Source organism: Saccoglossus kowalevskii, chromosome 13 (assembly GCF_978046115.1).
Source record: "Saccoglossus kowalevskii chromosome 13, keSacKowa6.1, whole genome shotgun sequence".
NCBI classification, from domain to species: domain Eukaryota; kingdom Metazoa; phylum Hemichordata; class Enteropneusta; family Harrimaniidae; genus Saccoglossus; species Saccoglossus kowalevskii.
The window spans coordinates 33,272,396-33,300,171 of NC_140653.1; the positions used below are offsets into that span (position 1 = coordinate 33,272,396).

Consider the following 27,776-nt stretch of genomic DNA (forward strand, 5'->3'; position numbering starts at 1 on the left):
ACCAAACAGTTCCGTAGATACATTTACCAAACAGTTCAGTAGATACATTTACCAAACAGTTCCGTAGATACATTTACCAAACAGTTCCGTAGATACATTTACCAAACAGTTCAGTAGATACATTTACCAAACAGTTCAGTAGATACATTTACCAAACAGTTCCGTAGATACATTTACCAAACAGTTCCGTAGATACATTTACCAAACAGTTCCGTAGATACATTTACCAAACAGTTCCGTAGATACATTTACCAAACAGTTCCGTAGATACATTTACCAAACAGTTCCGTAGATACATTTACCAAACAGTTCCGTAGATACATTTACCAAACAGTTCCGTAGATACATTTACCAAACAGTTCAGTAGATACATTTACCAAACAGTTCCGTAGATACATTACCAAACAGTTCCGTAGATACACTTTTCAGCATCTCGGGGTGTCATCAAGTTACTGAATTGCACACAAGATTCTCTGATCAACGGTGCACTATATTACAAAATCAATATTGGATGTGAAACATTTTCCATTAAGATTAATTAGTCTGCGATGCACACCAGACTCTTCATTGGTTTTACTCATGCTAGCACTGCACTACTTCCTAGTCTAGTGTTTAGTCCACCCAAAGCAGAATCCAGACATCACTGCATGACAGTACATGTATTTTTTGTAGTCAAAAAACGACAAATAATAACTTGGAAAATAAAATAACACAATACAAAAGTAAAACTTGTGAATGCTGTAACTCTTTCAACTAAGTTTTCCCAACAATACAACTTTAAGGTAGATAGCTTGTGTTAATTAAAAATCATTTGCTTCACATCAATGAGATCAATCAGAAAATTTATTTAGTAATAGTAAAATCTTTTTTCCTAAACTGCAATGTTAGAATTTATTTTTCTAATAATGAATTAAATAAGACATATGTACATGCAACAGTTATTCACAATGCAATAGTATTCCACTCCAAAACATACTGAGAAATCAGATAATAAACACCAGTATTGTAAAACAATCATGGTGTCATTCTTCAGCATAATGTAGCTGGAATTAATTTTCGCTGAACAGACTTTTTGGGTGTTTTGTATGGAATTTGATTTCACTGATTTTTATGAGTTGAATATATTTCGCTGGATTTTATTTTCACTGAATCATTCCTTCAGCAAAAATAGCGAAATTAATTCCAAGCAAAAATGAAGTATTTTACAGTAATGTAATTACTATTGCATTGTAGGCAATTTAACTCAAAGCATCCATTCATGCAACATGTACACAAGTAACACAAGTCATGCAATAGAGGAAGACATTCTTTAAACTACCTTCATTTTCTTGTTTATCTTCAAATAATAATTTTTCATTACCTTCTTCCTGCAATTAAATCATGCAAAACCTCCACCATTTAATATGTACACCATTATGACAAGCATTATCAATATGAACAGCGCCCCCTTCAGGCAGGCAGGCAAGATTTGTTTTTACTTTCTACTAGAGGATAACATTAATTACAACTATATTGCACCAAAAATAACTGCTAGAATTGTCAAAGACATTTATTAGCATTAGCATTGCTCTTGCATCAAGTTCATTGATGACAGGAACCAAGTATGTATATGAATACATCAACAGTAATTTGACAAAATACAGAATAAATATATAACCAATAGCAAACAAAGAAACTTTCACTGTTTAATTTTAATCAACACTAATCACAATGTTAGATTTCATCTAAGCAACATGACTAGAGGTTTTAGATAACAGTGGTTTGTTTGTTTGTGCTTTCTTCATGAAGACTTTCTAAGTTGGCAAAATATTACAACTATCAGAATACATTGTACATGCTGAAGTTTGACCTTCACAAACAGCCATAGTAAAAGTCAGACTTACCACACCAGCTGCATTGTACTGCTCATTCGCTCTCTCTAAAACAAAAACAAATACATTATAAGCTGTGTTGAACTGCTCAATCACTTTTGAAAAAAATATATTACTTTAATTTTCAATATCTTACATTGACACAAAATTTGTGTGGAATATTTTATATTTCAGAAATCAAAGGCAGATATATTTTTGTTGCAAGTGATATCACCTATTGGGTATGCTATCATTTAATTGGGTACAGCATCAAATTGTTTCATCAGAAATATCTTAATTACCTCTATTCATCATCTCTACTGAGTTCCTCTCTTCCATTGGAACCATGCCTGGATCTACCTCGCGTGCCTGTCCTGTAAGAGAACCAAACAATTCATTACTGAGCAATCCATACTACCAGTAGATGTTTACAAAAGAAATAACAGTGGCAAAAACCAATGGGCCAACATGCGATCAAAAAGCTTCACAATACAAAACACTGTACATGGTTTCCTATTATTCGTGTCCTCTAGCAAAAAAACAATGGATGTAAGGGACTTGTACAAGACAGTCAAAGTTATTGGACAAAAGTGGTCAAATGATCATTTGAAAGAAAGTTTGCATTTTACCTCACTTACTGCCACATTGTAATTTTTCGGGAGAATAAAACAGTTATTGTTATTGACTTCAGTCAATATCAAGAATTGTCATCCCTAAATGGCAGATATTGGCCTCAGCTTCCCGCTTCAACCAATAACGACCAATTTTGAAGTTACAAGTTTTTGAGAGGTTTGCTATATTCTAAACCAGACTACCATTACATCTATTGATGTGACAAAAGCACTTTGTCACTAGGGACTACACTATCATCAAGTACAATCTACATAAGTTGTTCTCCTTACCTTGTGCTTCATTTGACTGTTGAACTTGTTCCTACAAAAATGATAAAAAAAATATACTTATCAATATGAGATGTTGATATTTTATACTGTAAATGACCCATTGCATAAATTCTAATACCTGCTATGCCCCATTATATAAATACTGGTACCCACATCACACCCATACAATGTATGTGAACACCAGTTGGTACCCATCACATCCTATTTATAAACACTGGTACCCACATCACACCCATACAATGTATGTGAACACCAGTTGGTACCCATCACATCCTATTTATAAACACTGGTACCCACATCACACCCATACAATGTATGTGAACACCAGTTGGTACCCATCACATCCCATTTATAAACACTGGTACCCACATCACACCCATACAATGTATGTGAACACCAGTTGGTACCCATCACATCCTATTTATAAACACTGGTACCCACATCACACCCATACAATGTATGTGAACACCAGTTGGTACCCATCACATCCCATTTATAAACACTGGTACCCACATCACACCCATACAATGTATGTGAACACCAGTTGGTACCCATCACATCCTATTTATAAACACTGGTACCCACATCACACCCATACAATGTATGTGAACACCAGTTGGTACCCATCACATCCTATTTATAAACACTGGTACCCACATCACACCCATACAATGTATGTGAACACCAGTTGGTACCCATCACATCCTATTTATAAACACTGGTACCCACATCACACCCATACAATGTATGTGAACACCAGTTGGTACCCATCACATCCCTTTTATAAACACTGGTACCCACATCACACCCATACAATGTATGTGAACACCAGTTGGTACCCATCACATCCCATTTATAAACACTGGTACCCACATCACACCCATACAATGTATGTGAACACCAGTTGGTACCCATCGCATCCCATACATTAATACTGTTGCCTACTATGCTGCCCTACTACTATGTGAACATTGTTAACCCACTATACCCCCATTATATAAATGCTTGCACCCACTATAGTCATCACATAAATGCTGGTACCCACCACAGCCCCATTAAGTGAACACTGGTACTCAATTATGTGGATACTGGTATCCACTACAACCCCATTATATGAATACTATTACCCCATTATGTGGACACTGGAACCCACTACACCCCAAATATTTGAAAATTGTGAGTCACGTTTATGCACATTTGAACACTTTTATTTGTTTACTTCAGATGCAGAAGCACCACTAGCGCATGATGGAAATAAAATTCCATCACTGATAACAATGTTTGCACAGTGCAAAATGTTATTTGATGCCATTGTTATCTCTCATTAAATTATTACAACATGCAGGGATAAGATATATAATAAGATTATCACAATAATACAGCAAAGTATGTACATTACTGCCTTCATGCATACTTTGCAGTATTCTTGTAATAACCTCATATTATATATCTATGACAGTGTATACACCCTATGGAATATATATACCATTGTATCCAGTGCAACCAACATCACACTGTTGAAGCCAATATTACACCGGTGCAGACAATATACACCATTGAAACCAATATCACACTGGTAATATTACACTGGTGCAGACAATTTCACACTGGTGAAGCTAATATCACACTGGTGAAGCTAATATCACACTGGTGAAGCCAATATCACACTGGTGAAGCCAATATCACACTGGTGAAGCCAATATCACACTGGTGCAGACAATATACACAGTTGAAGCCAATATCACACTGGTGAAGCCAATATCACACTGGTGCAGACAATATCACACTGGTGAAGCCAATATCACACTGGTGAAGCAAATATCACACTGGTGAAGCAAATATCACACTGGTGAAGCAAATATCACACTGGTGCAGACAATATACACTGTTGAAGCCAATATCACACTGGTGAAGCCAATATCACACTGGTGAAGCCAATATCACACTGGTGAAGCCAATGTCACACTGGTGCAGACAATGTCACACTGGTGCAGACAATGTCACACTGGTGCAGACAATGTCACACTGGTGAAGCCAATATCACACTGGTGCAGACAATATACACTAGTGAAGCCAATATCACACTGGTGAAGCCAATGTCACACTGGTGAAGCCAATGTCACACTGGTGAAGCCAATATCACACTGGTGAAGCCAATATCACACTGGTGAAGCCAATATCACACTGGTGAAGCCAATATACACCGGTGAAGCCAATATCACACTGGTGAAGCCAATATCACACTGGTGCAGACAATGTCACACTGGTGCAGACAATGTCACACTGGTGCAGACAATGTCACACTGGTGCAGACAATGTCACACTGGTGAAGCCAATATCACACTGATGAAGCCAATATCACACTGGTGCAGACAATATACACCAGTGAAGCCAATATCACACTGGTGAAGCCAATATCACACTGGTGCAGACAATGTCACACTGGTGCAGACAATGTCACACTGGTGCAGACAATGTCACACTGGTGAAGCCAATATCACACTGATGAAACCAATATCACACTGGTGCAGACAATATACACCAGTGAAGCCAATATCACACTGGTGAAGCCAATATCACACTGGTGAAGCCAATATCACACTGGTGCAAACAATATACACCGGTGAAGCCAATATCACACTGGTGAAGCCAATATCACACTGGTGCAAACAATATACACCAGTGAAACCAATATCACACTGGTGAAGCCAATATCACACTGGTGAAGCCAATATCACATTGGTGCAGACAATATACACAGGTGAAGCAAATATCACACTGGTGAAGCCAATATCACACTGGTGCAGACAATGTCACACTGGTGCAGACAATGTCACACTGGTGCAGACAATGTCACACTGGTGCAGACAATGTCACACTGGTGAAGCCAATATCACACTGATGAAGCCAATATCACACTGGTGCAGACAATATACACCAGTGAAGCCAATATCACACTGGTGAAGCCAATATCACACTGGTGAAGCCAATATCACACTGGTGAAGCCAATATCACACTGGTGCAGACAATATACACAGGTGAAGCAAATATCACACTGGTGAAGCCAATATCACACTGGTGAAGCCAATATCACACTGGTGAAGCTAATATCACACTGGTGCAGACAATGTCACACTGGTGCAGACAATGTCACACTGGTGAAGCCAATATCACACTGGTGCAGACAATATACACCAGTGAAGCCAATATCACACTGGTGAAGCCAATATCACACTGGTGCAGGCAATATACACCGGTAAAGCCAATATCACACTGGTGAAGCCAATATCACACTGGTGAAGCCAATATCACACTGGTGAAGCCAATATCACACTGGTGAAGCCAATATCACACTGGTGAAGCCAATATCACACTGGTGAAGCCAATATACACAGGTGAAGCCAATACACACTGGTGCAGCCAATATCACACTGGTGAAGCCAATATCACACTGGTGAAGCCAATATCACACTGGTGAAGCCAATATCACACTGGTGAAGCAATACTAGTTTCATATCAAATCAAGGCTGTACTAAACATATCTCAAAAAGATATTCCAGAATGAAACACGTACTGTATTAGCAGATAGTGAAATATGAAGTGGAAAGAGTTAATACAGAAAGAAATTATGATTGCAGGGAATAGTATGAACACATACAGTTGCTTTGATTGGCAGAAAACATTATGTTACACTTCATGCCAATACAATGTGTTCATGCAGTGACCATGCAAATAGGCAATATGCTATGCCCTAGCTCATTACAAAAACAATATGGCATGCATAGGTTATAAGTAAAAAATATGGCATGCGTAGGTTATAAGTAAAAAATACGACATGCAAAGGTTCCGAGTAAAAAATACGACATGCAAAGGTTCCGAGTAAAAAATACGACATGCTATGAGTATTAGAAAAAGCAACATCTGCACTTCACATTTGCCAACTTGATATTGACTTGTATATTACTGTTTATTTATGAAAATATTAATTCCAAAACAGACAATTGATTTAATTCTGATCACAACTTGGTTCTATTGTATTAGTATACGAGAAACATAATATATACCATTTTTGTTTTAATTAATATATAATATTTTATGTTTAGAATTAGTTATCAATGCTGGGCATAAATGAATAGAGCCAAGGGTGTTTATTTGTTGAAAATTTATAATTTCAAATTATCTGATCCATATTTTGTGCACATGAAATGGAGAACTGGTTGGCAAATGTATAAGTCATTTGTTAAAGACCTGCCTGTTGACTAGGGTTAGCTTGATATGCGTTAGGAACAACACGCTGAGGTGCATAGAGAGAAGAAAGCTTTGATCCAGGGGCTTGAACATATGCCGGCTCTTCTGCGATCATTGCAGGTTGTCTAGCACTGTAGTACTGGTCAGATGTACCCTGGTTAGGAGGCAAAGCTTGAGGCTGAACATTGGAGTCCTCAAGCAAACTATTTGGTTGTGGCATGACAGGTTTTTGATATGCATCATTTTTATAATCCCCTAGAGTAGTCTCCTTAGACTTGTAAACTGGAAGAGGTTCCTGTAAACGGTAAACGGGGGCAGGCTCATTGGCACTATTGTGTGGGATATGTTCCGGGGGTGCATAAACTGGAGCAGACTCCCTGGGAATATGAAATGGAGCAGGTTCTCTGTAAATATGATCCTGGGCATGTTTCTCTTTAGTGTAATCTGGAACAAACTTGTCTTTGCTAGGCTCCCTAGGTATATAATTTTGAACAAGCTCCTGAGAATTGTAATCCTGGGCATGTACCTTTGGAATGTAATCCTGAGCAGGCTCCCTAGGAATGTAATCTTGAGCAGGCTGCCTAGGAATGTAATTCTGAGCAGGCTCCCTAGGAATGTAATCCTGAGCAGGTTCCCTCAGAATGTAATCCTGAGCAGGTACCTTTGCAATGTAATCCTGAGCAGACTCCCTAGGAATGTAATCCTGAGCAGGCTCCCTAGGAATGTTATTTTGAGCAGGCTCCTGGGGATTGAAATCATGAGCAGGCTCTTTTGGAAGGTAATATGGGTGGGGTTGCTTAGGAATGTAATTTTGGACAGGATCCCTGGGAAGGTAGTTCTGGACTGGATCCCTGGGAAGGTAGTTCTGGACTGGCTCCCTGGGAAGATAATTAGGAACAGACTCTCTAGGAAGGTAATTTGGAACAGACTCTTGAGCTGGTTCTTTGAGAATGTGATATGGAACTTGCTGTGCCCTATATTCATATGGCTGGTCAAACTGTACCTGTTCACTATTCTCTTGTTGCTCATACTGATCATTTTCATTATCTTGTTCATCTCTATACTGTGCTTGAGCTGGTTGCTGTTGATCATATTCTTCTTGTGCTTGTTGTTGTTGTTGTCTTTCATATTCTTCTTGAACCTGTTGTTGTTTATACTGTTCTTGAGCTTGTTGTTGTTGTTCATATTGTTCTTGTGCCTGTGCTTGTTGTTGTTGTTCATACTGTTCTTGTTCTTGTTGTTGTTGTTGTTGTTGTTGTTCATACTGATCTTGTGCTTGTTGTTGTTGTTGTTGTTGTTGTTCATACTGTTGTTGTTGTTGTTGTTGTTCATATTGTTCCTGCACCTGTGGTTGCCCATCTTGGCTTTGAGCTTGTTGATAGCCCTTAAGTAGTTCTTGTTGCTGAGCTGTTTGTTGTCTCAACTCCTGCAGAGCATTGTCAACAATGGTCTTGGTTTCCATACATTTGTTCAGCTGCTCAGTACATTGCTTCTTTTCACTTTCTAAGGACTCAATACGCCCATACAGGTCATCCTTTTCATCACCAAATCCAGCATTCTGTTGTTGTATGGTGTCACATTGCCTCTTCAACTGTTCATAGGTAACTACAGGATAAAACAAAGAATGTAATCCTGAGCAGGCTCCCTAGGAATGTAATCCTGAGCAGGCTCCCTAGGAATGTAATCCTGAGCAGGCTCCAAAAGGGCTAAAAATAATCACAGGCTACCAATTTCAATGATTGGGAGACATACCTTTTTGATGTTCAAGTTCTTTATTGCATTCAGTGACATCAGCCGTAATTTGATCCTGAAAAAATAAAATGACAAGCATGTTATGAATCAGTTCTTGAAAGTCATATCGACAACACATGCACCAGTCACCTAAGTCCACATCCAATCATTATAGTCAATATTGATAACACATGGACCAGCCACCTAGTCCACATCCAATCATTATAGTCAATATTGATAACACATGGACCAGTCATCTAGTCCACATCCAATCATTGTAGTCAATATTGATAACACATGGACCAGTCACCTAGCAAACATCCAATCATTATAGTCAATATTGATAACACATGGACCAGTCACCTAGTCCACATCCAATCATTATAGTCAACATTGATAACACATGGACCAGTCACCTAGCAAACATCCAATCATTATAGTCAATATTGATAACACATGGACCAGTCACCTAGTCCACATCCAATCATTATAGTCAACATTGATAACACATGGACCAGTCATCTAGTCCACATCCAATCATTATAGTCAATATTGATAAAACATGGACCAGTCACCTAGCCCACATCCAATCATTATAGTCAACATTGATAACACATGGACCAGTCATCTAGTCCACATCCAATCATTATAGTCAATATTGATAACACATGGACCAGTCACCTAGCCCACATCCAATCATTATAGTCACTATTGATAACACATGAACCAGTCACCTAGTGCACATCCAATCATTATAGTCAACATTGATAACACATGGACCAGTCATCTAGTCCACATCCAATCATTATAGTCAATATTGATAACACATGGACCAGTCACCTAGCCCACATCCAATCATTATAGTCAACATTGATAACACATGGACCAGTCATCTAGTCCACATCCAATCATTATAGTCAATATTGATAACACATGGACCAGTCACCTAGCCCACATCCAATCATTATAGTCAAAATTGATAACACATGGACCAGCCACCTAGTCCACATCCAATCATTATTGTCAATATTGATAACACATGGACCAGTCACCAAGTGCACATCCAATCATTATAGTCAATATTGATAACACATGGACCAGTCACCTAATCCACATCCAATCATTGTAGTCAATATTGATAACACATGGACCAGTCACCTACTGCACATCCAATCATTATAGTCAATATTGATAACACATGGACCAGTCACCTAAGTCCACATCCAATCATTGTAGTCAATATTGATAACACATGGACCAGTCATCTAGTCCACATCCAATCATTGTAGTCAATATTGATAACACATGGACCAGTCACCTACTGCACATCCAATCATTATAGTCAATATTGATAACACATGGACCAGTCACCTAGTCCACATCCAATCATTATTGTCAATATTGATAACACATGGACCAGTCACCAAGTGCACATCCAATCATTATAGTCAATATTGATAACACATGGACCAGTCACCTAGTCCACATCCAATCATTATAGTCAATATTGATAACACATGGACCAGTCACCTAATCCACATCCAATCATTGTAGTCAATATTGATAACACATGGACCAGTCACCTACTGCACATCCAATCATTATAGTCAATATTGATAACACATGGACCAGTCACCTAAGTCCACATCCAATCATTGTAGTCAATATTGATAACACATGGACCAGTCATCTAGTCCACATCCAATCATTGTAGTCAATATTGATAACACATGGACCAGTCACCTAGTCCACATCCAATCATTATAGTCAATATTGATAACACATGGGACAGTCACCTAGTCCACATCCAATCATTATAGTCAATATTGATAACACATGGGACAGTCACCTAGTCCACATCCAATCATTATAGTCAATATTGATAACACATGGACCAGTCACCTAGTGCACATCCAATCATTATAGTCAATATTGATAACACATGGACCAGTCACCTAGTCCACATCCAATCATTATAGTCAATATTGATAACACATGGACCAGTCACCTAGTCCACATCCAATCATTATAGTCAATATTGATAACACATGGACCAGTCACCTAGTGCACATCCAATCATTATAGTCAATATTGATAACACATGGACCAGTCACCTAGTGCACATCCAATCATTATAGTCAATATTGATAACACATGGACCAGCCATCTAGTCCACATCCAATCATTATAGTCAATATTGATAACACATGGACCAGTCACCTAGTGCACATCCAATCATTATAGTCAATATTGATAACACATGGACCAGTCATCTAGTCCACATCCAATCATTATAGTCAATATTGATAACACATGGACCAGCCATCTAGTCCACATCCAATCATTATAGTCAATATTGATAACACATGGACCAGTCATCTAGTCCACATCCAATCATTATAGTCAATATTGATAACACATGGACCAGCCACCTAGTCCACATCCAATCATTATAGTCAATATTGATAACACATGGACCAGTCATCTAGTCCACATCCAATCATTATAGTCAATATTGATAACACATGGACCAGCCACCTAGTGCACATCCAATCATTATAGTCAATAGTGATAACACATGGACCAGTCACCTACTCCACATCCAATCATTATAGTCAATATTGATAACACATGGACCAGTCACCTAGTCCACATCCAATCATTATAGTCAATATTGATAACACATGGACCAGTCACCTAGTCCACATCCAATCATTATAGTCAATATTGATAACACATGGACCAGTCACCTACTCCACATCCAATCATTATAGTCAATATTGATAACACATGGACCAGTCACCTAGTCCACATCCAATCATTATAGTCAATATTGATAACACATGGACCAGTCACCTAGTCCACATCCAATCATTATAGTCAATATTGATAACACATGGACCAGTCACCTACTCCACATCCAATCATTATAGTCAATATTGATAACACATGGACCAGTCACCTACTCCACATCCAATCATTATAGTCAATATTGATAACACATGGACCAGTCACCTAGTCCACATCCAATCATTATAGTCAATATTGATAACACATGGACCAGTCACCTAGTCCACATCCAATCATTATAGTCAATATTGATAACACATGGGACAGTCACCTAGTCCACATCCAATCATTATAGTCAATATTGATAACACATGGACCAGTCATCTAGTCCACATCCAATCATTATAGTCAATATTGATAACACATGGACCAGTCACCTAGTCCACATCCAATCATTATAGTCAATATTGATAACACATGGACCAGTCATCTAGTCCACATCCAATCATTATAGTCAATATTGATAACACATGGACCAGTCATCTAGTCCACATCCAATCATTATAGTCAATATTGATAACACATGGACCAGCCACCTAGTGCACATCCAATCATTATAGTCAATAGTGATAACACATGGACCAGCCACCTAGTGCACATCCAATCATTATAGTCAATATTGATAATACATGGACCAGTCACCTAGCCCACATCCAATCATTATAGTCAATATTGATAACACATGGACCAGTCACCTAGTGCACATCCAATCATTATAGTCAATATTGATAACACATGAACCAGTCATCTAGTCCACATCCAATCATTATAGTCAATATTGATAACACATGGACCAGCCACCTAGTCCACATCCAATCATTATAGTCAATATTGATAACACATGGACCAGTCACCTAGTCCACATCCAATCATTATAGTCAATATTGATAACACATGGACCAGTCATCTAGTCCACATCCAATCATTATAGTCAATATTGATAACACATGGACCAGCCATCTAGTCCACATCCAATCATTGTAGTCAATATTGATAACACATGGACCAGCAACCTAGTCCACATCCAATCATTATAGTCAATATTGATAACAGATGGACCAGTCACCTAGTCCACATCCAATCATTATAGTCAATATTGATAACACATGGACCAGTCATCTAGTCCACATCCAATCATTATAGTCAATATTGATAACACATGGACCAGCAACCTAGTCCACATCCAATCATTATAGTCAATATTGATAACAGATGGACCAGTCACCTAGTCCACATCCAATCATTATAGTCAATATTGATAACACATGGACCAGTCACCTAGTCCACATCCAATCATTATAGTCAATATTGATAACACATGGACCAGTCACCTAGTCCACATCCAATCATTATAGTCAATATTGATAACACATGGACCAGCCACCTAGTCCACATCCAATCATTATAGTCAATATTGATAACACATGGACCAGTCACCTAGTCCACATCCAATCATTGTAGTCAATATTGATAACACATGGACCAGTCACCTAGTGCACATCCAATCATTAGTCAATATTGATAACACATGGACCAGTCACCTAGTCCACATCCAATCATTATAGTCAATATTGATAACACATGGACCAGTCACCTAGTGCACATCCAATCATTATAGTCAATATTGATAACACATGGACCAGCCATTTAGTCCACATCCAATCATTATAGTCAATATTGATAACACATGGACCAGTCACCTAGTGCACATCCAATCATTAGTCAATATTGATAACACATGGACCAGTCACCTAGTCCACATCCAATCATTATAGTCAATATTGATAACACATGGACCAGTCACCTAGTGCACATCCAATCATTATAGTCAATATTGATAACACATGGACCAGTCACCTACTCCACATCCAATCATTATAGTCAATATTGATAACACATGGACCAGTCACCTAGCCCACATCCAATCATTGTAGTCAATATTGATAACACATGGGACAGTCACCTAGTCCACATCCAATCATTGTAGTCAACATTGATAACACATGGACCAGTCATCTAGTCCACATCCAATCATTATAGTCAATATTGATAACACATGGACCAGTCACCTAGTCCACATCCAATCATTATAGTCAATATTGATAACACATGGACCAGTCACCTAGTCCACATCCAATCATTATAGTCAACATTGATAACACATGGACCAGTCACCTAGCCCACATCCAATCATTGTAGTCAATATTGATAACACATGGGACAGTCACCTAGTCCACATCCAATCATTATAGTCAATATTGATAACACATGGACCAGTCACCTAGCCCACATCCAATCATTATAGTCAATATTGGTAACACATGGACCAGTCACCTAGTCCACATCCAATCATTATAGTCAATATTGATAACACATGGACCAGTCATCTAGTCCACATCCAATCATTATAGTCAATATTGATAACACATGGACCAGTCATCTAGTCCACATCCAATCATTATAGTCAATATTGATAACACATGGACCAGTCACCTAGCAAACATCCAATCATTATAGTCAATATTGATAACACATGGGACAGTCACCTAGTCCACATCCAATCATTATAGTCAACATTGATAACACATGGACCAGTCACCTAGCCCACATCCAATCATTATAGTCAATATTGATAACACATGGACCAGTCATCTAGTCCACATCCAATCATTATAGTCAATATTGATAACACATGGACCAGTCATCTAGTCCACATCCAATCATTATAGTCAACATTGATAACACATGGACCAGTCATCTAGTCCACATCCAATCATTGTAGTCAAAATTGATAACACATGGACCAGTCACCTAGTCCACATCCAATCATTATAGTCAATATTGATAACACATGGGACAGTCACCTAGTCCACATCCAATCATTATAGTCAATATTGATAACACATGGACCAGTCACCTAGTCCACATCCAATCATTATAGTCAATATTGATAACACATGGACCAGTCACCTAGTCCACATCCAATCATTATAGTCAATATTGATAACACATGGACCAGTCACCTAGTGCACATCCAATCATTGTAGTCAATATTGATAACACATGCACCAGTCACCTACTCCACATCCAATCATTATAGTCAATATTGATAACACATGGACCAGTCACCTAGTGCACATCCAATCATTGTAGTCAATATTGATAACACATGCACCAGTCACCTACTCCACATCCAATCATTATAGTCAATATTGATAACACATGGACCAGTCACCTAGCCCACATCCAATCATTGTAGTCAATATTGATAACACATGGACCAGTCACCTAGTCCACATCCAATCATTATAGTCAATATTGATAACACATGGACCAGTCACCTAGTCCACATCCAATCATTATAGTCAATATTGATAACACATGGACCAGTCACCTAGTGCACATCCAATCATTGTAGTCAATATTGATAACACATGCACCAGTCACCTACTCCACATCCAATCATTATAGTCAATATTGATAACACATGGACCAGTCACCTAGTGCACATCCAATCATTGTAGTCAATATTGATAACACATGCACCAGTCACCTACTCCACATCCAATCATTATAGTCAATATTGATAACACATGGACCAGTCACCTAGTCCACATCCAATCATTATAGTCAATATTGATAACACATGGACCAGTCACCTAGTGCACATCCAATCATTGTAGTCAATATTGATAACACATGCACCAGTCACCTACTCCACATCCAATCATTATAGTCAATATTGATAACACATGGACCAGTCACCTAGCCCACATCCAATCATTGTAGTCAATATTGATAACACATGGACCAGTCACCTAGCCCACATCCAATCATTGTAGTCAATATTGGTAACACATGGACCAGTCACCTAGCCCACATCCAATCATTGTAGTCAATATTGATAACACATGGACCAGTCACCTAGTGCACATCCAATCATTGTAGTCAATATTGGTAACACATGGACCAGTCACCTAGCCCACATCCAATCATTGTAGTCAATATTGATAACACATGGACCAGTCACCTAGCCCACATCCAATCATTGTAGTCAATATTGGTAACACATGGACCAGTCACCTAGTCCACATCCAATCATTGTAGTCAATATTGATAACACATGGACCAGTCACCTAGTCCACATCCAATCATTATAGTCAATATTGATAACACATGGACCAGTCACCTAGCCCACATCCAATCATTGTAGTCAATATTGATAACACATGGACCAGTCACCCAGCCCACATCCAATCATTGTAGTCAATATTGATAATACATGGACCAGTCACCTAGTCCACATCCAATCATTGTAGTCAATATTGGTAACACATGGACCAGTCACCTAGTCCACATCCAATCATTGTAGTCAATATTGATAACACATGGACCAGTCACCTAGTCCACATCCAATCATTATAGTCAATATTGATAACACATGGACCAGTCACCTAGTCCACATCCAATCATTGTAGTCAATATTGATAACACATGGACCAGTCATCTAGTCCACATCCAATCATTATAGTCAATATTGATAACACATGGACCAGTCACCCAGCACATCAAGACAAGACAATCTTGAAAAACATACATGTACCATAACTGAACTTGGCTGAGATGCCAAACTGGATAAATATAACATACAAGTTTGAAAAAGATCAGATAAAAACTGTTTGAGTTATTGTAACCATAAGATAAAAGTTTTTGTCAGAGATGACAAAAACAAGGACAGACATTTTCTAAGTTAAAAAATAACCTTTACCGAATAAGAAATAACATTGATAATTTATGTATTATTAAGCAAAGCAAATTTATTGTACTGCATCAATACCCCCAACCATAATCTTTCTCTGTCATTTAATAGTAATTACATTATGATGTATATAGGAAATGTTTGTTATCTATTGTTTTCTCTTCACAACTATCACATCTACTAACACTCAAATAATTCCAAAGAGCATGTTGTATCTAATAACAATAACATGCACAGAAAACAAATTGCTTAAATTTTTGATGATGCTGCAATATATAAAATGCATAGAATTTCAGAAATGCATAGAAGATTCACTGATGGGTACATAAATGCAGACATGCATTCATTTTCATTCAGGTAATTTTCTAGATGGAAATGACATGAATATTATCAAGCAAAGAATCACTCAATCATGCTTTGTTTTGTCCAAATATGAAAAAAACATTTTTAACTTCATATTTTATTTCCAATACATGATTACGTTGACTCCAAGCACTGCCCACATATCACCTGATATCAATTAAACAATGAGCAAGCATCATATTGATACATAGCAGTGCGCTGTATTAAAAATTGGATATACGCTGTACTACAAACGTTTTAATTCTCACTTCACTATTTTGATCATGTTCGTTTGGTTTTAAATTCACAAATTTTATAGAGAGCCAGCTATTGTAGAAACTATTGCTATGATTCTCATTAATAAACTGACACTACATGGTGTGCAAAATTTCTAACCTAAAAATTTACTACCATCAACTGAAAAGCTGCACTATGTACTATAACTGAAAAGAAGAATTAATATGTAATCTTATACAATGTACAATTTTAATGTTGAGTTTGGAAATAAAATGAGAACCATTGATCATATTTTTTAGATTCAGGTTAGTTTAATTTATTTCATCAGCGATATTAAAACACAGTGAATAATAAATGTATTCACAGTATTAATAAATACCATGTGAGCATGACTGCACAGATGGTCTGAGAAAGACAAATTTGTTTTCCTGTGTGGCACACATGGCGCGTGACAAATAATGTACATAATGAAAACTGCAAATACTTGTTATATTCTATTAAATAACTTGATATCAATGTACATTCACTCCATATCAAAAGTAAAGTACTTTTTTTTTATTTCACAATGCTTGCTTGCTGCATGACATTCAACAACATTAATAATGTCACTCAGAGACTGTGGAAAATAAGTAATAAAAGAAAAAAGAAAATAAATAAATAAAAAATATATAATAAATAAATTACAAATGCATCAGCTGCTCTGGAATATGATGCAATTAGTATCTCAGGATTTAAGTTTTAAAATCCACCCTCCTGGCACAATGTGTTGCTATCAACAGATAAAAATTCTAAAGATGCAATAAATTATTATTATATTACTACTATATATTATTTGTACATGTTATTCATATAGCCAAATTTATATAAAAGCTGGTATGAGAGGATACGTCATAAGTTTGCATACATTATTATTGCATCACAGATGGTGTTCAATATTACAAGTGTTGTACACTTGTTCATATAATGTACTGTGACGCATTACACTATGGTAGAATTGCACAAACTAAATAAAAATTTGATTGATAAACATGTTTAGTATTTTAGTCATGATTTAGATAATGTTTTATTGAGCTACCTACGTATACAAAAGAAACTAGTGAAAACAAGCCATGCATGGCACAGTCCCCATTAGTTATCGAATTTAAGATGTATAGTTTTGTTTATAGTAATATAGCTGGAATATAACCATGGCAGGAATATGATTATGATGATTATTTAACAATAAAATGATTGACATTTGTATCTGATCGTCAAACGAGTACATGTCCACATTGAGAAAATCAGCCATTTTGAATACATGTATATATCTATAACATAATGAATATATAAAATTTGAACATAATCAGTCACAGCATGTCAGAGATATGGCTCTAGAATCCCTTTCATTAAAACAAAATGGCCACCAGTCAGCCATTTTGAATCTAATCTGAAAAATAAAATAACGTTCAAGAACAAGAACTTGTTAATGTCCAATGTATGTTATAATCCATCCATAAATGCCAGAAATGCTTGATATTTGATGATTTTTTTTAGCCAAAAATGGCCACCATTCAGCCACTTTGAATAGGTTCATCATCTCGGTATATCTATGACATGATGTATAATGAATATTACAAATTTGAACATAATCAATTTAATAATAATTTCTAAAATACAGGTTCTGTCATCTCTTTCATGGGAATCAAATGAGTAGGTGTAATTTTACAGTAAACCACACTATTATTTAAGAGACATGTACACACTGTACATGTTGTAAACAATAAGTACAGATGTTGGTGAGCAGAATGACATAGGTTAACCTTCCAAGTTTCACAATCTCCCACCCTCATGGAGAAATTGCAGGTTTAAAGATTTTGGAAGGGATGTCCCCACCTTAGACCATTCATATGGTGTAGACTATATTTAAAATTATAATTTTAGAAATAATATTCGCAACAATCTTTATGTAATCATAAAGTCTATAGGATCTTTATATAATAAAGTTGTAATATACAGCAGACATATAAAAACAAAACAAAACTTGTATAAGTTAATTAAATTAATATTTACATTTGTTTTGAGACAGCTGACAATTTGTTTTTATTTACACTTTTCTCCTTCAATTGAAAGTGTATATTTTTTTTGCACTAGTCATTATGGTTACATTTTTTTTTCTGTTAGATGGTCTGTTTTGTTTTGATTGTAGTTGTAATGTCCATAAATTTTTTTTGAAGCCTTTCACATGTATTGTTACATACAATAGATAAATGTTTTGTAAAGTAACTGCCTCATCAATAGCCAAATATAACAAGCAGTTCCACAGTTTCTGTTATGATTGAGTTTTCAGATTGAGACATCAAATCGCACACAAAATTCACTGTTTCAAGATCAATATAAACAATATAAAAAAATTGATATTCAATATATTTTTCAATTAAGATTAATCTAAGATGCACAACACACCCTTGAGTTGTTTTCTGTATAGATATTAGGTCACCTCCATATAAATTTATATAACTATTTTACTCATGTTTACAAACATACTAACTCCAATGGTAGTTGTGTTTAGCATGTCACCCATGTCCATTTGCCCATCAAGTTTTATTTATGCTTATTAGCATACATGCTCACACTTTCGAGCAAGTTAAGTCGTTTTTATTTTTGTGTGAGCAGTTTCAATTTGAAAATTTTACACAGACAACCTCCCCCCCCCCCCCCCCCACTGTGAGGTTGTTTTATATGCATTTGCTCATCACAAGTGTTTTCAGATATGTTTAATCATTGTACAATCCCCGATACTCTCAGTGTTACTGGATACCATAGAATAATTTGAGCAAGAAATGTTCTTTTTCCTCATTTTCATCACAGACATGTTCTGTCCCTAAGGTGTTGTATCAGTCCATTTTTATATACTGGTCCCTAATCCTAATAGTCGGCGACAATCTATGACACAGTGTCTTGGTATTTTTAAAATTTTAAGTCATTTTTTAACTGTTTACTGTCTAAAAGAATTTCTTTTTGTAGTTATTATTATTATTATTATTATTTAGTGTGAAACCTAAATATAATTATATAAACATTTTTTATGCGATATTAGCCATATTGTAATCCCAGTGAGATGATTGAATTGGCTAGGCAGGTAATTACACCCTTTAGGCTTTCAGACAATCTGTGATTGGTCTATACTCACAATGATCTAATGATCCACCAAGTCTATGAAGTCACTGTACAGGCTTCATAACTGTTATTTTGAAATGAGACGAACAGTATTGTTATTTCGCTCCTGATCCCCAATATCATTTTACATATAAAAGTTTATGAGAAACATTTTCTGTAAACATTTAAATAGTGGTTGTCTGTCAGCCATATGTTTTGTTCGATATGGCATTCATAGTCGTACAAACCCAAAGGAAGGCTTTACAGATAACAACCTGTCTCAAATTCTTGATATTAATTATTTTACAATTTAGTCCATCTGGAGGTATGTATGGAGGTCTAAAAACTAACTCTGTGACGCGATTGTGCGACTCGCCGAATGTCGATTATTGCACTGTGCGACAGGATCGCAGTGTCACTCTGCGAAGAGCACGATTCCCATTGGTTGGTTGGTCGAAAAGCACAAATCTCAATGGTCGATCGATGTAAGGGTACACAGCATGCCTTATAGAAATGTTCAGTTTTAAATGGTTATTTCGCCGACTGCTCGCGAACTACGGCAAACAAGTATTTACCGACGACATGCCGCATGGTTCGGTGATCAGCAAGTATTTAACATTGATAAATTAACATATATAACATCCCCCGGAGGGGATGAAAGGGGTTACAAAACACATGCACGTTGGTGTTGGCTGCCTTATGACGATGTAACATAAGGGAGCTGGTAACATTAACGCCATCTTGAAGTTGTAAGGCTTCGTCTGCAACAATGCTCATTAGCATTGGCAGCTTTAAAGCGAGTAAAGCGCGAAGTACGTTTCACACGATGTTACGTTATTTTTTTTTTCATTAGCAAGTATAATTTATTATGACTATATTCATCAATTTGAATTCCCAAATAAAGCGTGTAGCGGGTCAAACTGTTTCTAGGCGATCAATATCGTTTTATTAAGAATATTAAAAGAACAAACACGTAAAGCTATATGAATGGATTGAAACTACTGCTGAAGATAGAAAACTAAAACGGCAGTGTCAACAGAAAATTAGATGGGTGCACGCTCTCTGCATAAACGGAACGATGGCTTTGTTTATTTTGCCGATGTCAACGAGCAACAGATTTCCTGTACTCACTTCCTCGTCAGATCACCGACCCTCAACATTCTCACGTATCGGTGTCGTCATCGGTTAAGTAGTTGAAACTTAATTCGTTGATGCGAATATTTCAGTCTAATCGTCCCTTTCGAACCACTCGCGAGAATGGTCATAATATGACCTAGATGAAAAAATCTTGAAAAATAAATATAAATTGTGTAAACGAGGGGTGAACGCGAAAGTCTTGTAATTTTATATCGGAATCACAACAGGCTGAAGGCAAGTCTAAATTAGTAAATATGACCCCGAATTGCAAATTTTTCTTTGCCTCGTCTGTCATTGGCGTATTTGCTTTCTTTCTTTTTATCGCCATTGCGTTAGTAAGATGGTGTTATTAAGGTAGCGAGACTATTATTTGTGTTGAAAATTCCGATTTTCACATTTATTTATTAATTGATGAAGGGAAGCAGAGCAGCTTCAGTAGTGTTTTCTAAAATCAACAACACAGGTTTAATTTGTGTGCCTATAAGTTTCAAAGATTAACTCAAGACAAAGCAATGTTAGGATGTGTTATCAGTAGCTATCTGACACACAATGAGTGTTTCCAAACATTTGAGTGGTTTGTCTCCACCCCTGTTTATTTCACAGATTAGTCATTTGCATATGAATGTGTCAGACAAAAGGTCACACAGCCACTGAAAAAAATCATTGATTTTAGTGTTTTCATCTGCCGTTTTATCGAACTATAGCTATCCCATTCCTTTAATTTTTTGGGGTTTCCAATAGCCTTACACATTTGGATGCCCCTCCACATGTTAAAACAGATCTTGATGGGAAAACAAATCGCTTGTGCAGATAAACAAGCTTGAAAATCTTTGCTGTGACTTCATCGACGTTTTCTAGGAGTTTATGTTTTTCAAAATACAAGGTCTTTAACAAAAAATAACGTATACTTATTGTCATTGGATTAACACCAAATTTTCACAGCTTTAAGGTGACAATGAGAGGAACTTGAATGTGTCCAGACAAACTATTTCATGGATTATTTACCAATGTGTTGTGGTTTGAGTTGCGGTCAATGCGACTAAAACAGAAATTAAAATTCAGGACACTATTTTTCAAAACGCGTTGCTTGAATAAAACTGATCAGACACATTCAATTTACCAGACTATTGAACAACTAGGAAAAGTGAAAACAAAACTTATTATCACCAGCATAAATGCGTAATTATTTTTTTTACAAAAAAAGTAATTTTTCACTTTTGATTAAGTAACTCACCGTAGAATGCAGATATGGGCATGACGAACACACCTTTGAAAAGCTTGAAGTCTGGCGATTCCAAAATTATATACTTTCCTGGGTCTATTTGTAGTCGTTTGCTCCCAATTAGAAGATGAAAAAAAGTATGCAAATAATAGTCCCGCTACCTTAGAAAATAAAACGATTTCTCAGACGGAGTCTTGACTAATAATAATGTTGACAATGGACGTTAGATTAATATGCATTGTTTGCGACAGGAAGCTTGTCACCCATTCTATCAGAATCGTCAACAACAGAGTATTACCGGTAGTATACATATACATGTTAGAAACATTATGCAAATATTAACGAAACGGTAGTAGTGTTAGCGTTTGAGCACTTGTCTTTCCGAAATTTCGAAAAGCTTGGATGATGAATCAAGGTACAAATTAACCGTTTTATCAATTATTGAAAAATCGAGATAAAAAAAAAAAAATTCCCCTTCCCGCTACATTAAGATCAATATGGACCACCGAAATTTGGCGTTCATTTAAAAAAAATAAACCATAATTTTCAGTAATACTGACTTCAAAAATTATGATACAAAAATAATTCCATTCATACCACAAACCAACGCCGTTTTTGTTTACTTTTCACAACTGTTACAAAGTATTTCATTTCTGGTTAAAATACCAGCTAATCAATCGTAGACCACAAGTTTGGAGTCTGTTTAGATCTAAACAAAGGCAGATGATTGCAAACAACTGCTGTCATGGCAAAACGTTGCACATCGTGAATGATTTTTTTTTTCACTGCATGCAAATTATTTCCCTGATGCACTTAACAAAGTCAAAGCTGACGTACAACATTCGTTGCAGAACGCGTGAAAAGTACTTCGCGTTCCACTCGCTTTGAAGGTAATGAGCATAGTCGTCAGGACGAAGTCTTACAACTCAAAGATGGCGATAACGTTACACCGTAAATATGCAGTCAAAACCAATGTGCATGTTACACTATTTAATTTTTCTAGGCAGCGGTGTGATGTGTCTAATCACCGTAAACCATGTGTCATTTGTTTGGTCCCACAATGTGTCTTCCATGTGCTTGCCGATCACCGAACAGTGCGGAATGCCGCCGGTACATAGTGTTTACACACTTTTTTTTACCGTACCATTTTTACCATTTAAAACTTAATTTCGACCCACCAACCAATAGGAATCGTGCTCTTTGCAGAGTGACACTGCAATCCTGTCGCAGAGTGCAATAATCGACATTCGGCGAGTCGCACAATCGCGTCGCAAAGTTAGTTTTTAGACCCCAATACATACATGCCATCTGAGATCTTCTAACACAGAACCCACATATAATTTTATGGCTTGGTGATATCATAAGATACTGAAAACTCTATCACAATGTAAAGCTACGTAACAGCTTGGTGATATTCAGCTTTTGGCAAATCCCATTGCAGTTGTATTTATTACAGTACACATATTACTTTGTAACATGTTAAAAGCTTCAAACAAAACTTTGCAGACAATGTAACTTTAAACAAGGTCTTCACCTGACCCAGTTCCCATCATGTTTAGACAGTGTGGAATGTATACAATTAAGAATTATTACATTACTACATACACATTGGATGTTTTTTTAGCTCTGACATGGAGGAATTTGGCAATTGTTAGATAATGCTTTTAAATGTGTACCAAATCACGTGATCCAAGGAACAAACATCAACATGTCTTAGACTGTTCAACGAGAATTCTGAGACTCAATAAAACCCCGGACAATGCCCTTGGTGACGTGGCCTAATTTGTTGAACATATAGTGTTCATTCTTTCAACGGGTTCATCACTGTGCCAATGATTGAGAATAATGTAGTACCCAAAAGACGACACCCATCACATCCTGGCGTCGGATCAAGTGACCATTCCCCAGAATAATATACTTAGTAAACGGTTGCTAGTAACGTACGTGTTGTAGTACTCAAATGATATCGAACTTACCATGGCCTGTTTGCACTCTTGCGCGTCGACAGTCAGTTTTTCGTTTAGCTTCCTAAGCTCGCTATCATCTTCTTCCATACGTGTTATCCGTTCCTGTAAACTTGAGTGCATTTTTTGTTGGTCCAGTAGTTTGTGATTGGCCCCTTGTAGGTCTCCCGATATCACGTCGTTTCTTTTTTCTAGAGCTCCCTTTTTCATAACTAACGCCTCGTATTCCTGCTCAAACCTGGCTGCTTGTTGAATCAGATCCTTATTGCGGGATGAAACTGTCCAGTAATTAAAAGCTAATATACTTATCACAACTAAAAGTCCGACCACAACAAACGGGGGAGATCGTGTTCCTCTCATTCCGCGATTATTGGAAGCCATTTTGCAGTCTTCGGGCATGTTGTGTTGATGTGTCACTGACCTGCGCATGCGCTGTAGTAAGCACACCTGTTGTTTCCGCTACGAACCTGATTAACAATAATCCCAACAGAAACAACTCATTTACATGTAATAATAAAACAGTCTAGTGTCGTATGTTTAGATTCAAATCATACTAAGTGTCTATAATTTCGTATCCTGTACAAAATAGTTAATTAAAACATTACGACCGGTGATTCTGAGAAGTAATTCCAGCGCACATCACGAAGTTAATTTCTAGTCAATTCAAAATGAAACTTTAAATATAGCGTGAAACTCTTTTTAGTTCACGATAAATAATCAATTGTACTATTTAATTAATATTGTTGTTTTCAAATGAACAGAAAAATTAGTCAAAATAAAACATAATATTGTGTTAAAGTGTATCAGTGGTGTGTCCATGACAGCCTTGCCACAATGGCGACGAAAATTTGTCAATCGTATTGTCGACTGACTTTTGTCTCACTGCGTGGAGTCAGAATCATACGGCCAGGCTATCCATAAATCAACCAACAATGACGCAGTTCTATATAAAAAAAATCTTAGTGAATAGTAATTAGATGTGGTCATCCTAAGTATTATGGTGGTCAACATAAGAGCAATTTAAATATTTCATGGATTTTAGGGTATAATAGAAAATGAATTTGGATTAGATAATAAACATACGGCAACAATACTTACACACCAGAATTATAAGATGAATGGTATGAAAAGTAAAAATCAGTGACGATTGCAGCCACAGCTGTTCGAGTTGATTCGAGCTATGAGTGTGTTTACAGTATTTACGGTCCGGGTTTAGCCCGCACGTTGCATAACAATTATAAATAAGTTAGTACACTACTGGGATCATTAGAGTGTTTAGTATGGTGAATAACAAATTCAGTATATTACATATATTAATTTGTTAATCGTATAATTATCTAAATTAATACTAATAACTGATTAGGCTTATCCGTTTGCGGGAACAAAATTTTATGGGTAAATACGACTCCATAATGTACAAGCATAGGAAAAACAGTAACTAAAAATCGTCTGGCACACGTGAATAAAATATTTGCGAAATTCCTTGAGTTCCAGATTTTAAATGGTGAACTCCTGGCAAACATAAAATGTACTGAACTGCAATGAAGAGATACTAGTACAAGTCTGTGAAGAAGAAATCGGTAATATGATAAATTAGATATTTATATTATATGCCTGTCTGCAACTTTTAATGCAAGGATTCTTTCCCTAGCATTATGTTTTGATGCCCTTAATGGTCAAATATCTTAAATCACGGGGAGTAGCTTGAAGAGTGCGACAGTGCATTTTCCCCATGGTGTCTTGTTTGTAGCATTTTAATTTTCTTCAATTTCGGCAACAATTGTACTTGCATTTCTTCCAGCCACCCCCATTATTTCAAGCGGTCGGTCCCTTATCATATAGTTTGTATGTAACCTTGACAATAATTGTACATTCATAGATTGCCAAAAATATAAAAAGATTTTCTTTCTGACTCAGATTATGTGCGATTTAGAGTCACTTTCTGACCATTCACTTATGGTTTAATTTAGATGGGTCACTCTTAGACCATCCACTAAATGTTTTCACTTTGAATGGTCACTATCTGACCATTGACTCAAGATCTCATTTAGATAGTCACTCTGAGGCCATTGACTTATGGTTTCATTTAGATGTGTCACTCTTGGACCATTCACTTATGGTTTCATTTAGATGTGTCACTCTTGGACCATTCACTTATGGTTTTATTTAGATGTGTCACTCTTGGACCATTCACTTATGGTTTCATTAAGATGGGTCACTCTTGGACCATTCACTTATGGTTTCATTTAGATGCGTCACTCTTAGACCATTCACTTATGGTTTCATTTAGATGTGTCACTCTTAGACCATTCACTTATGGTTTCATTTAAATATTCACTCTGAGGTCATTCATTCACTTATGGTTTCATTTTGATGGGCCACTCTTAGATCATTCACTTATGGTTTCATTTAGATGTGTCACTCTGAGGCCATTCACTTATGGTTTCATTTAAATATTCACTCTGAGGCCATTCATTCACTTATGGTTTCATTTTGATGGGCCACTCTTAGATCATTCACTTATGGTTTCATTTAGATGTGTCACTCTTAGACCATTCACATATGGTTTCATTTAGATGTGTCACTCTTGGACCATTCACTTATGGTTTGATTTAGATGGGTCACTCTGAGGCCATTCACTTAAGGTTTCATTAAGATGGGTCACTCTTGGACCATTCACTTATGATTTCATTAAGATGGGTCACTCTTAGACCATTCACTTATGGTTTATTTAGATAGTCACTCTGAGGCCATTCACTTATGGTTACATTTAGATGGGTCACTCTTGGACCATTCACTTATGATTTCATTTAGATGGGTCACTCTTAGGTCATTCACTTATGGTTTCATTAAGATGGGTCACTCTTAGACCATTCACTTATGGTTTTATTTAGATAGTCACTCTGAGGCCATTCACTTATGGTTTCATTTAGATGTGTCACTCTTGGACCATTCACTTATGATTTCATTAAGATGGGTCACTCTTAGACCATTCACTTATGGTTTTATTTAGATAGTCACTCTGAGGCCATTCACTTATGGTTTCATTTAGATGGGTCACTCTTAGATCATTCACTTATGGTTTCATTAAGATGGGTTACTCTTAGACCATTCACTTATGGTTTTATTTAGATAGTCACTCTGAGGCCATTCACTTATGGTTTCATTTAGATGTGTCACTCTTAGACCATTCACTTATGGTTTCATTTAGATGTGTCACTCTTGGACCATTCACTTATGATTTCATTAAGATGGGTCACTCTTAGACCATTCACTTATGGTTTTATTTAGATAGTCACTCTGAGGCCATTCACTTATGGTTTCATTTAGATGGGTCACTCTTAGATCATTCACTTATGGTTTCATTAAGATGGGTTACTCTTAGACCATTCACTTAT

The 27,776-nt window shown here is 36.7% G+C and overlaps 1 protein-coding gene across 2 annotated transcripts in view; it reads right to left on the minus strand.

Annotated features, from left to right (window-relative positions):
* LOC102810412 (uncharacterized) overlaps window positions 1-25,565 on the minus strand; it is a 28,546-nt gene extending 2,981 nt beyond the window's left edge. The window contains exons 1-8 of one of the 2 annotated variants that reach the window (XM_085507240.1): window positions 25,477-25,565; window positions 24,391-24,845; window positions 8,754-8,808; window positions 8,005-8,606; window positions 2,753-2,783; window positions 2,153-2,224; window positions 1,884-1,918; window positions 1,319-1,367 (exon numbers count right to left, since the gene is read on the minus strand). In XM_085507240.1, the coding sequence (XP_085363366.1) occupies window positions 1,319-1,367; window positions 1,884-1,918; window positions 2,153-2,224; window positions 2,753-2,783; window positions 8,005-8,606; window positions 8,754-8,808; window positions 24,391-24,807 (1,261 nt within the window). In that variant the 5' untranslated portion in view covers window positions 24,808-24,845; window positions 25,477-25,565. The remainder of the gene's footprint in view (window positions 1-1,318; window positions 1,368-1,883; window positions 1,919-2,152; window positions 2,225-2,752; window positions 2,784-8,004; window positions 8,607-8,753; window positions 8,809-24,390; window positions 24,846-25,476) is intronic. The other variant, XM_085507241.1, reaches the window with a different exon arrangement.
* Between the last annotated feature and the right edge of the window lie 2,211 nt (window positions 25,566-27,776).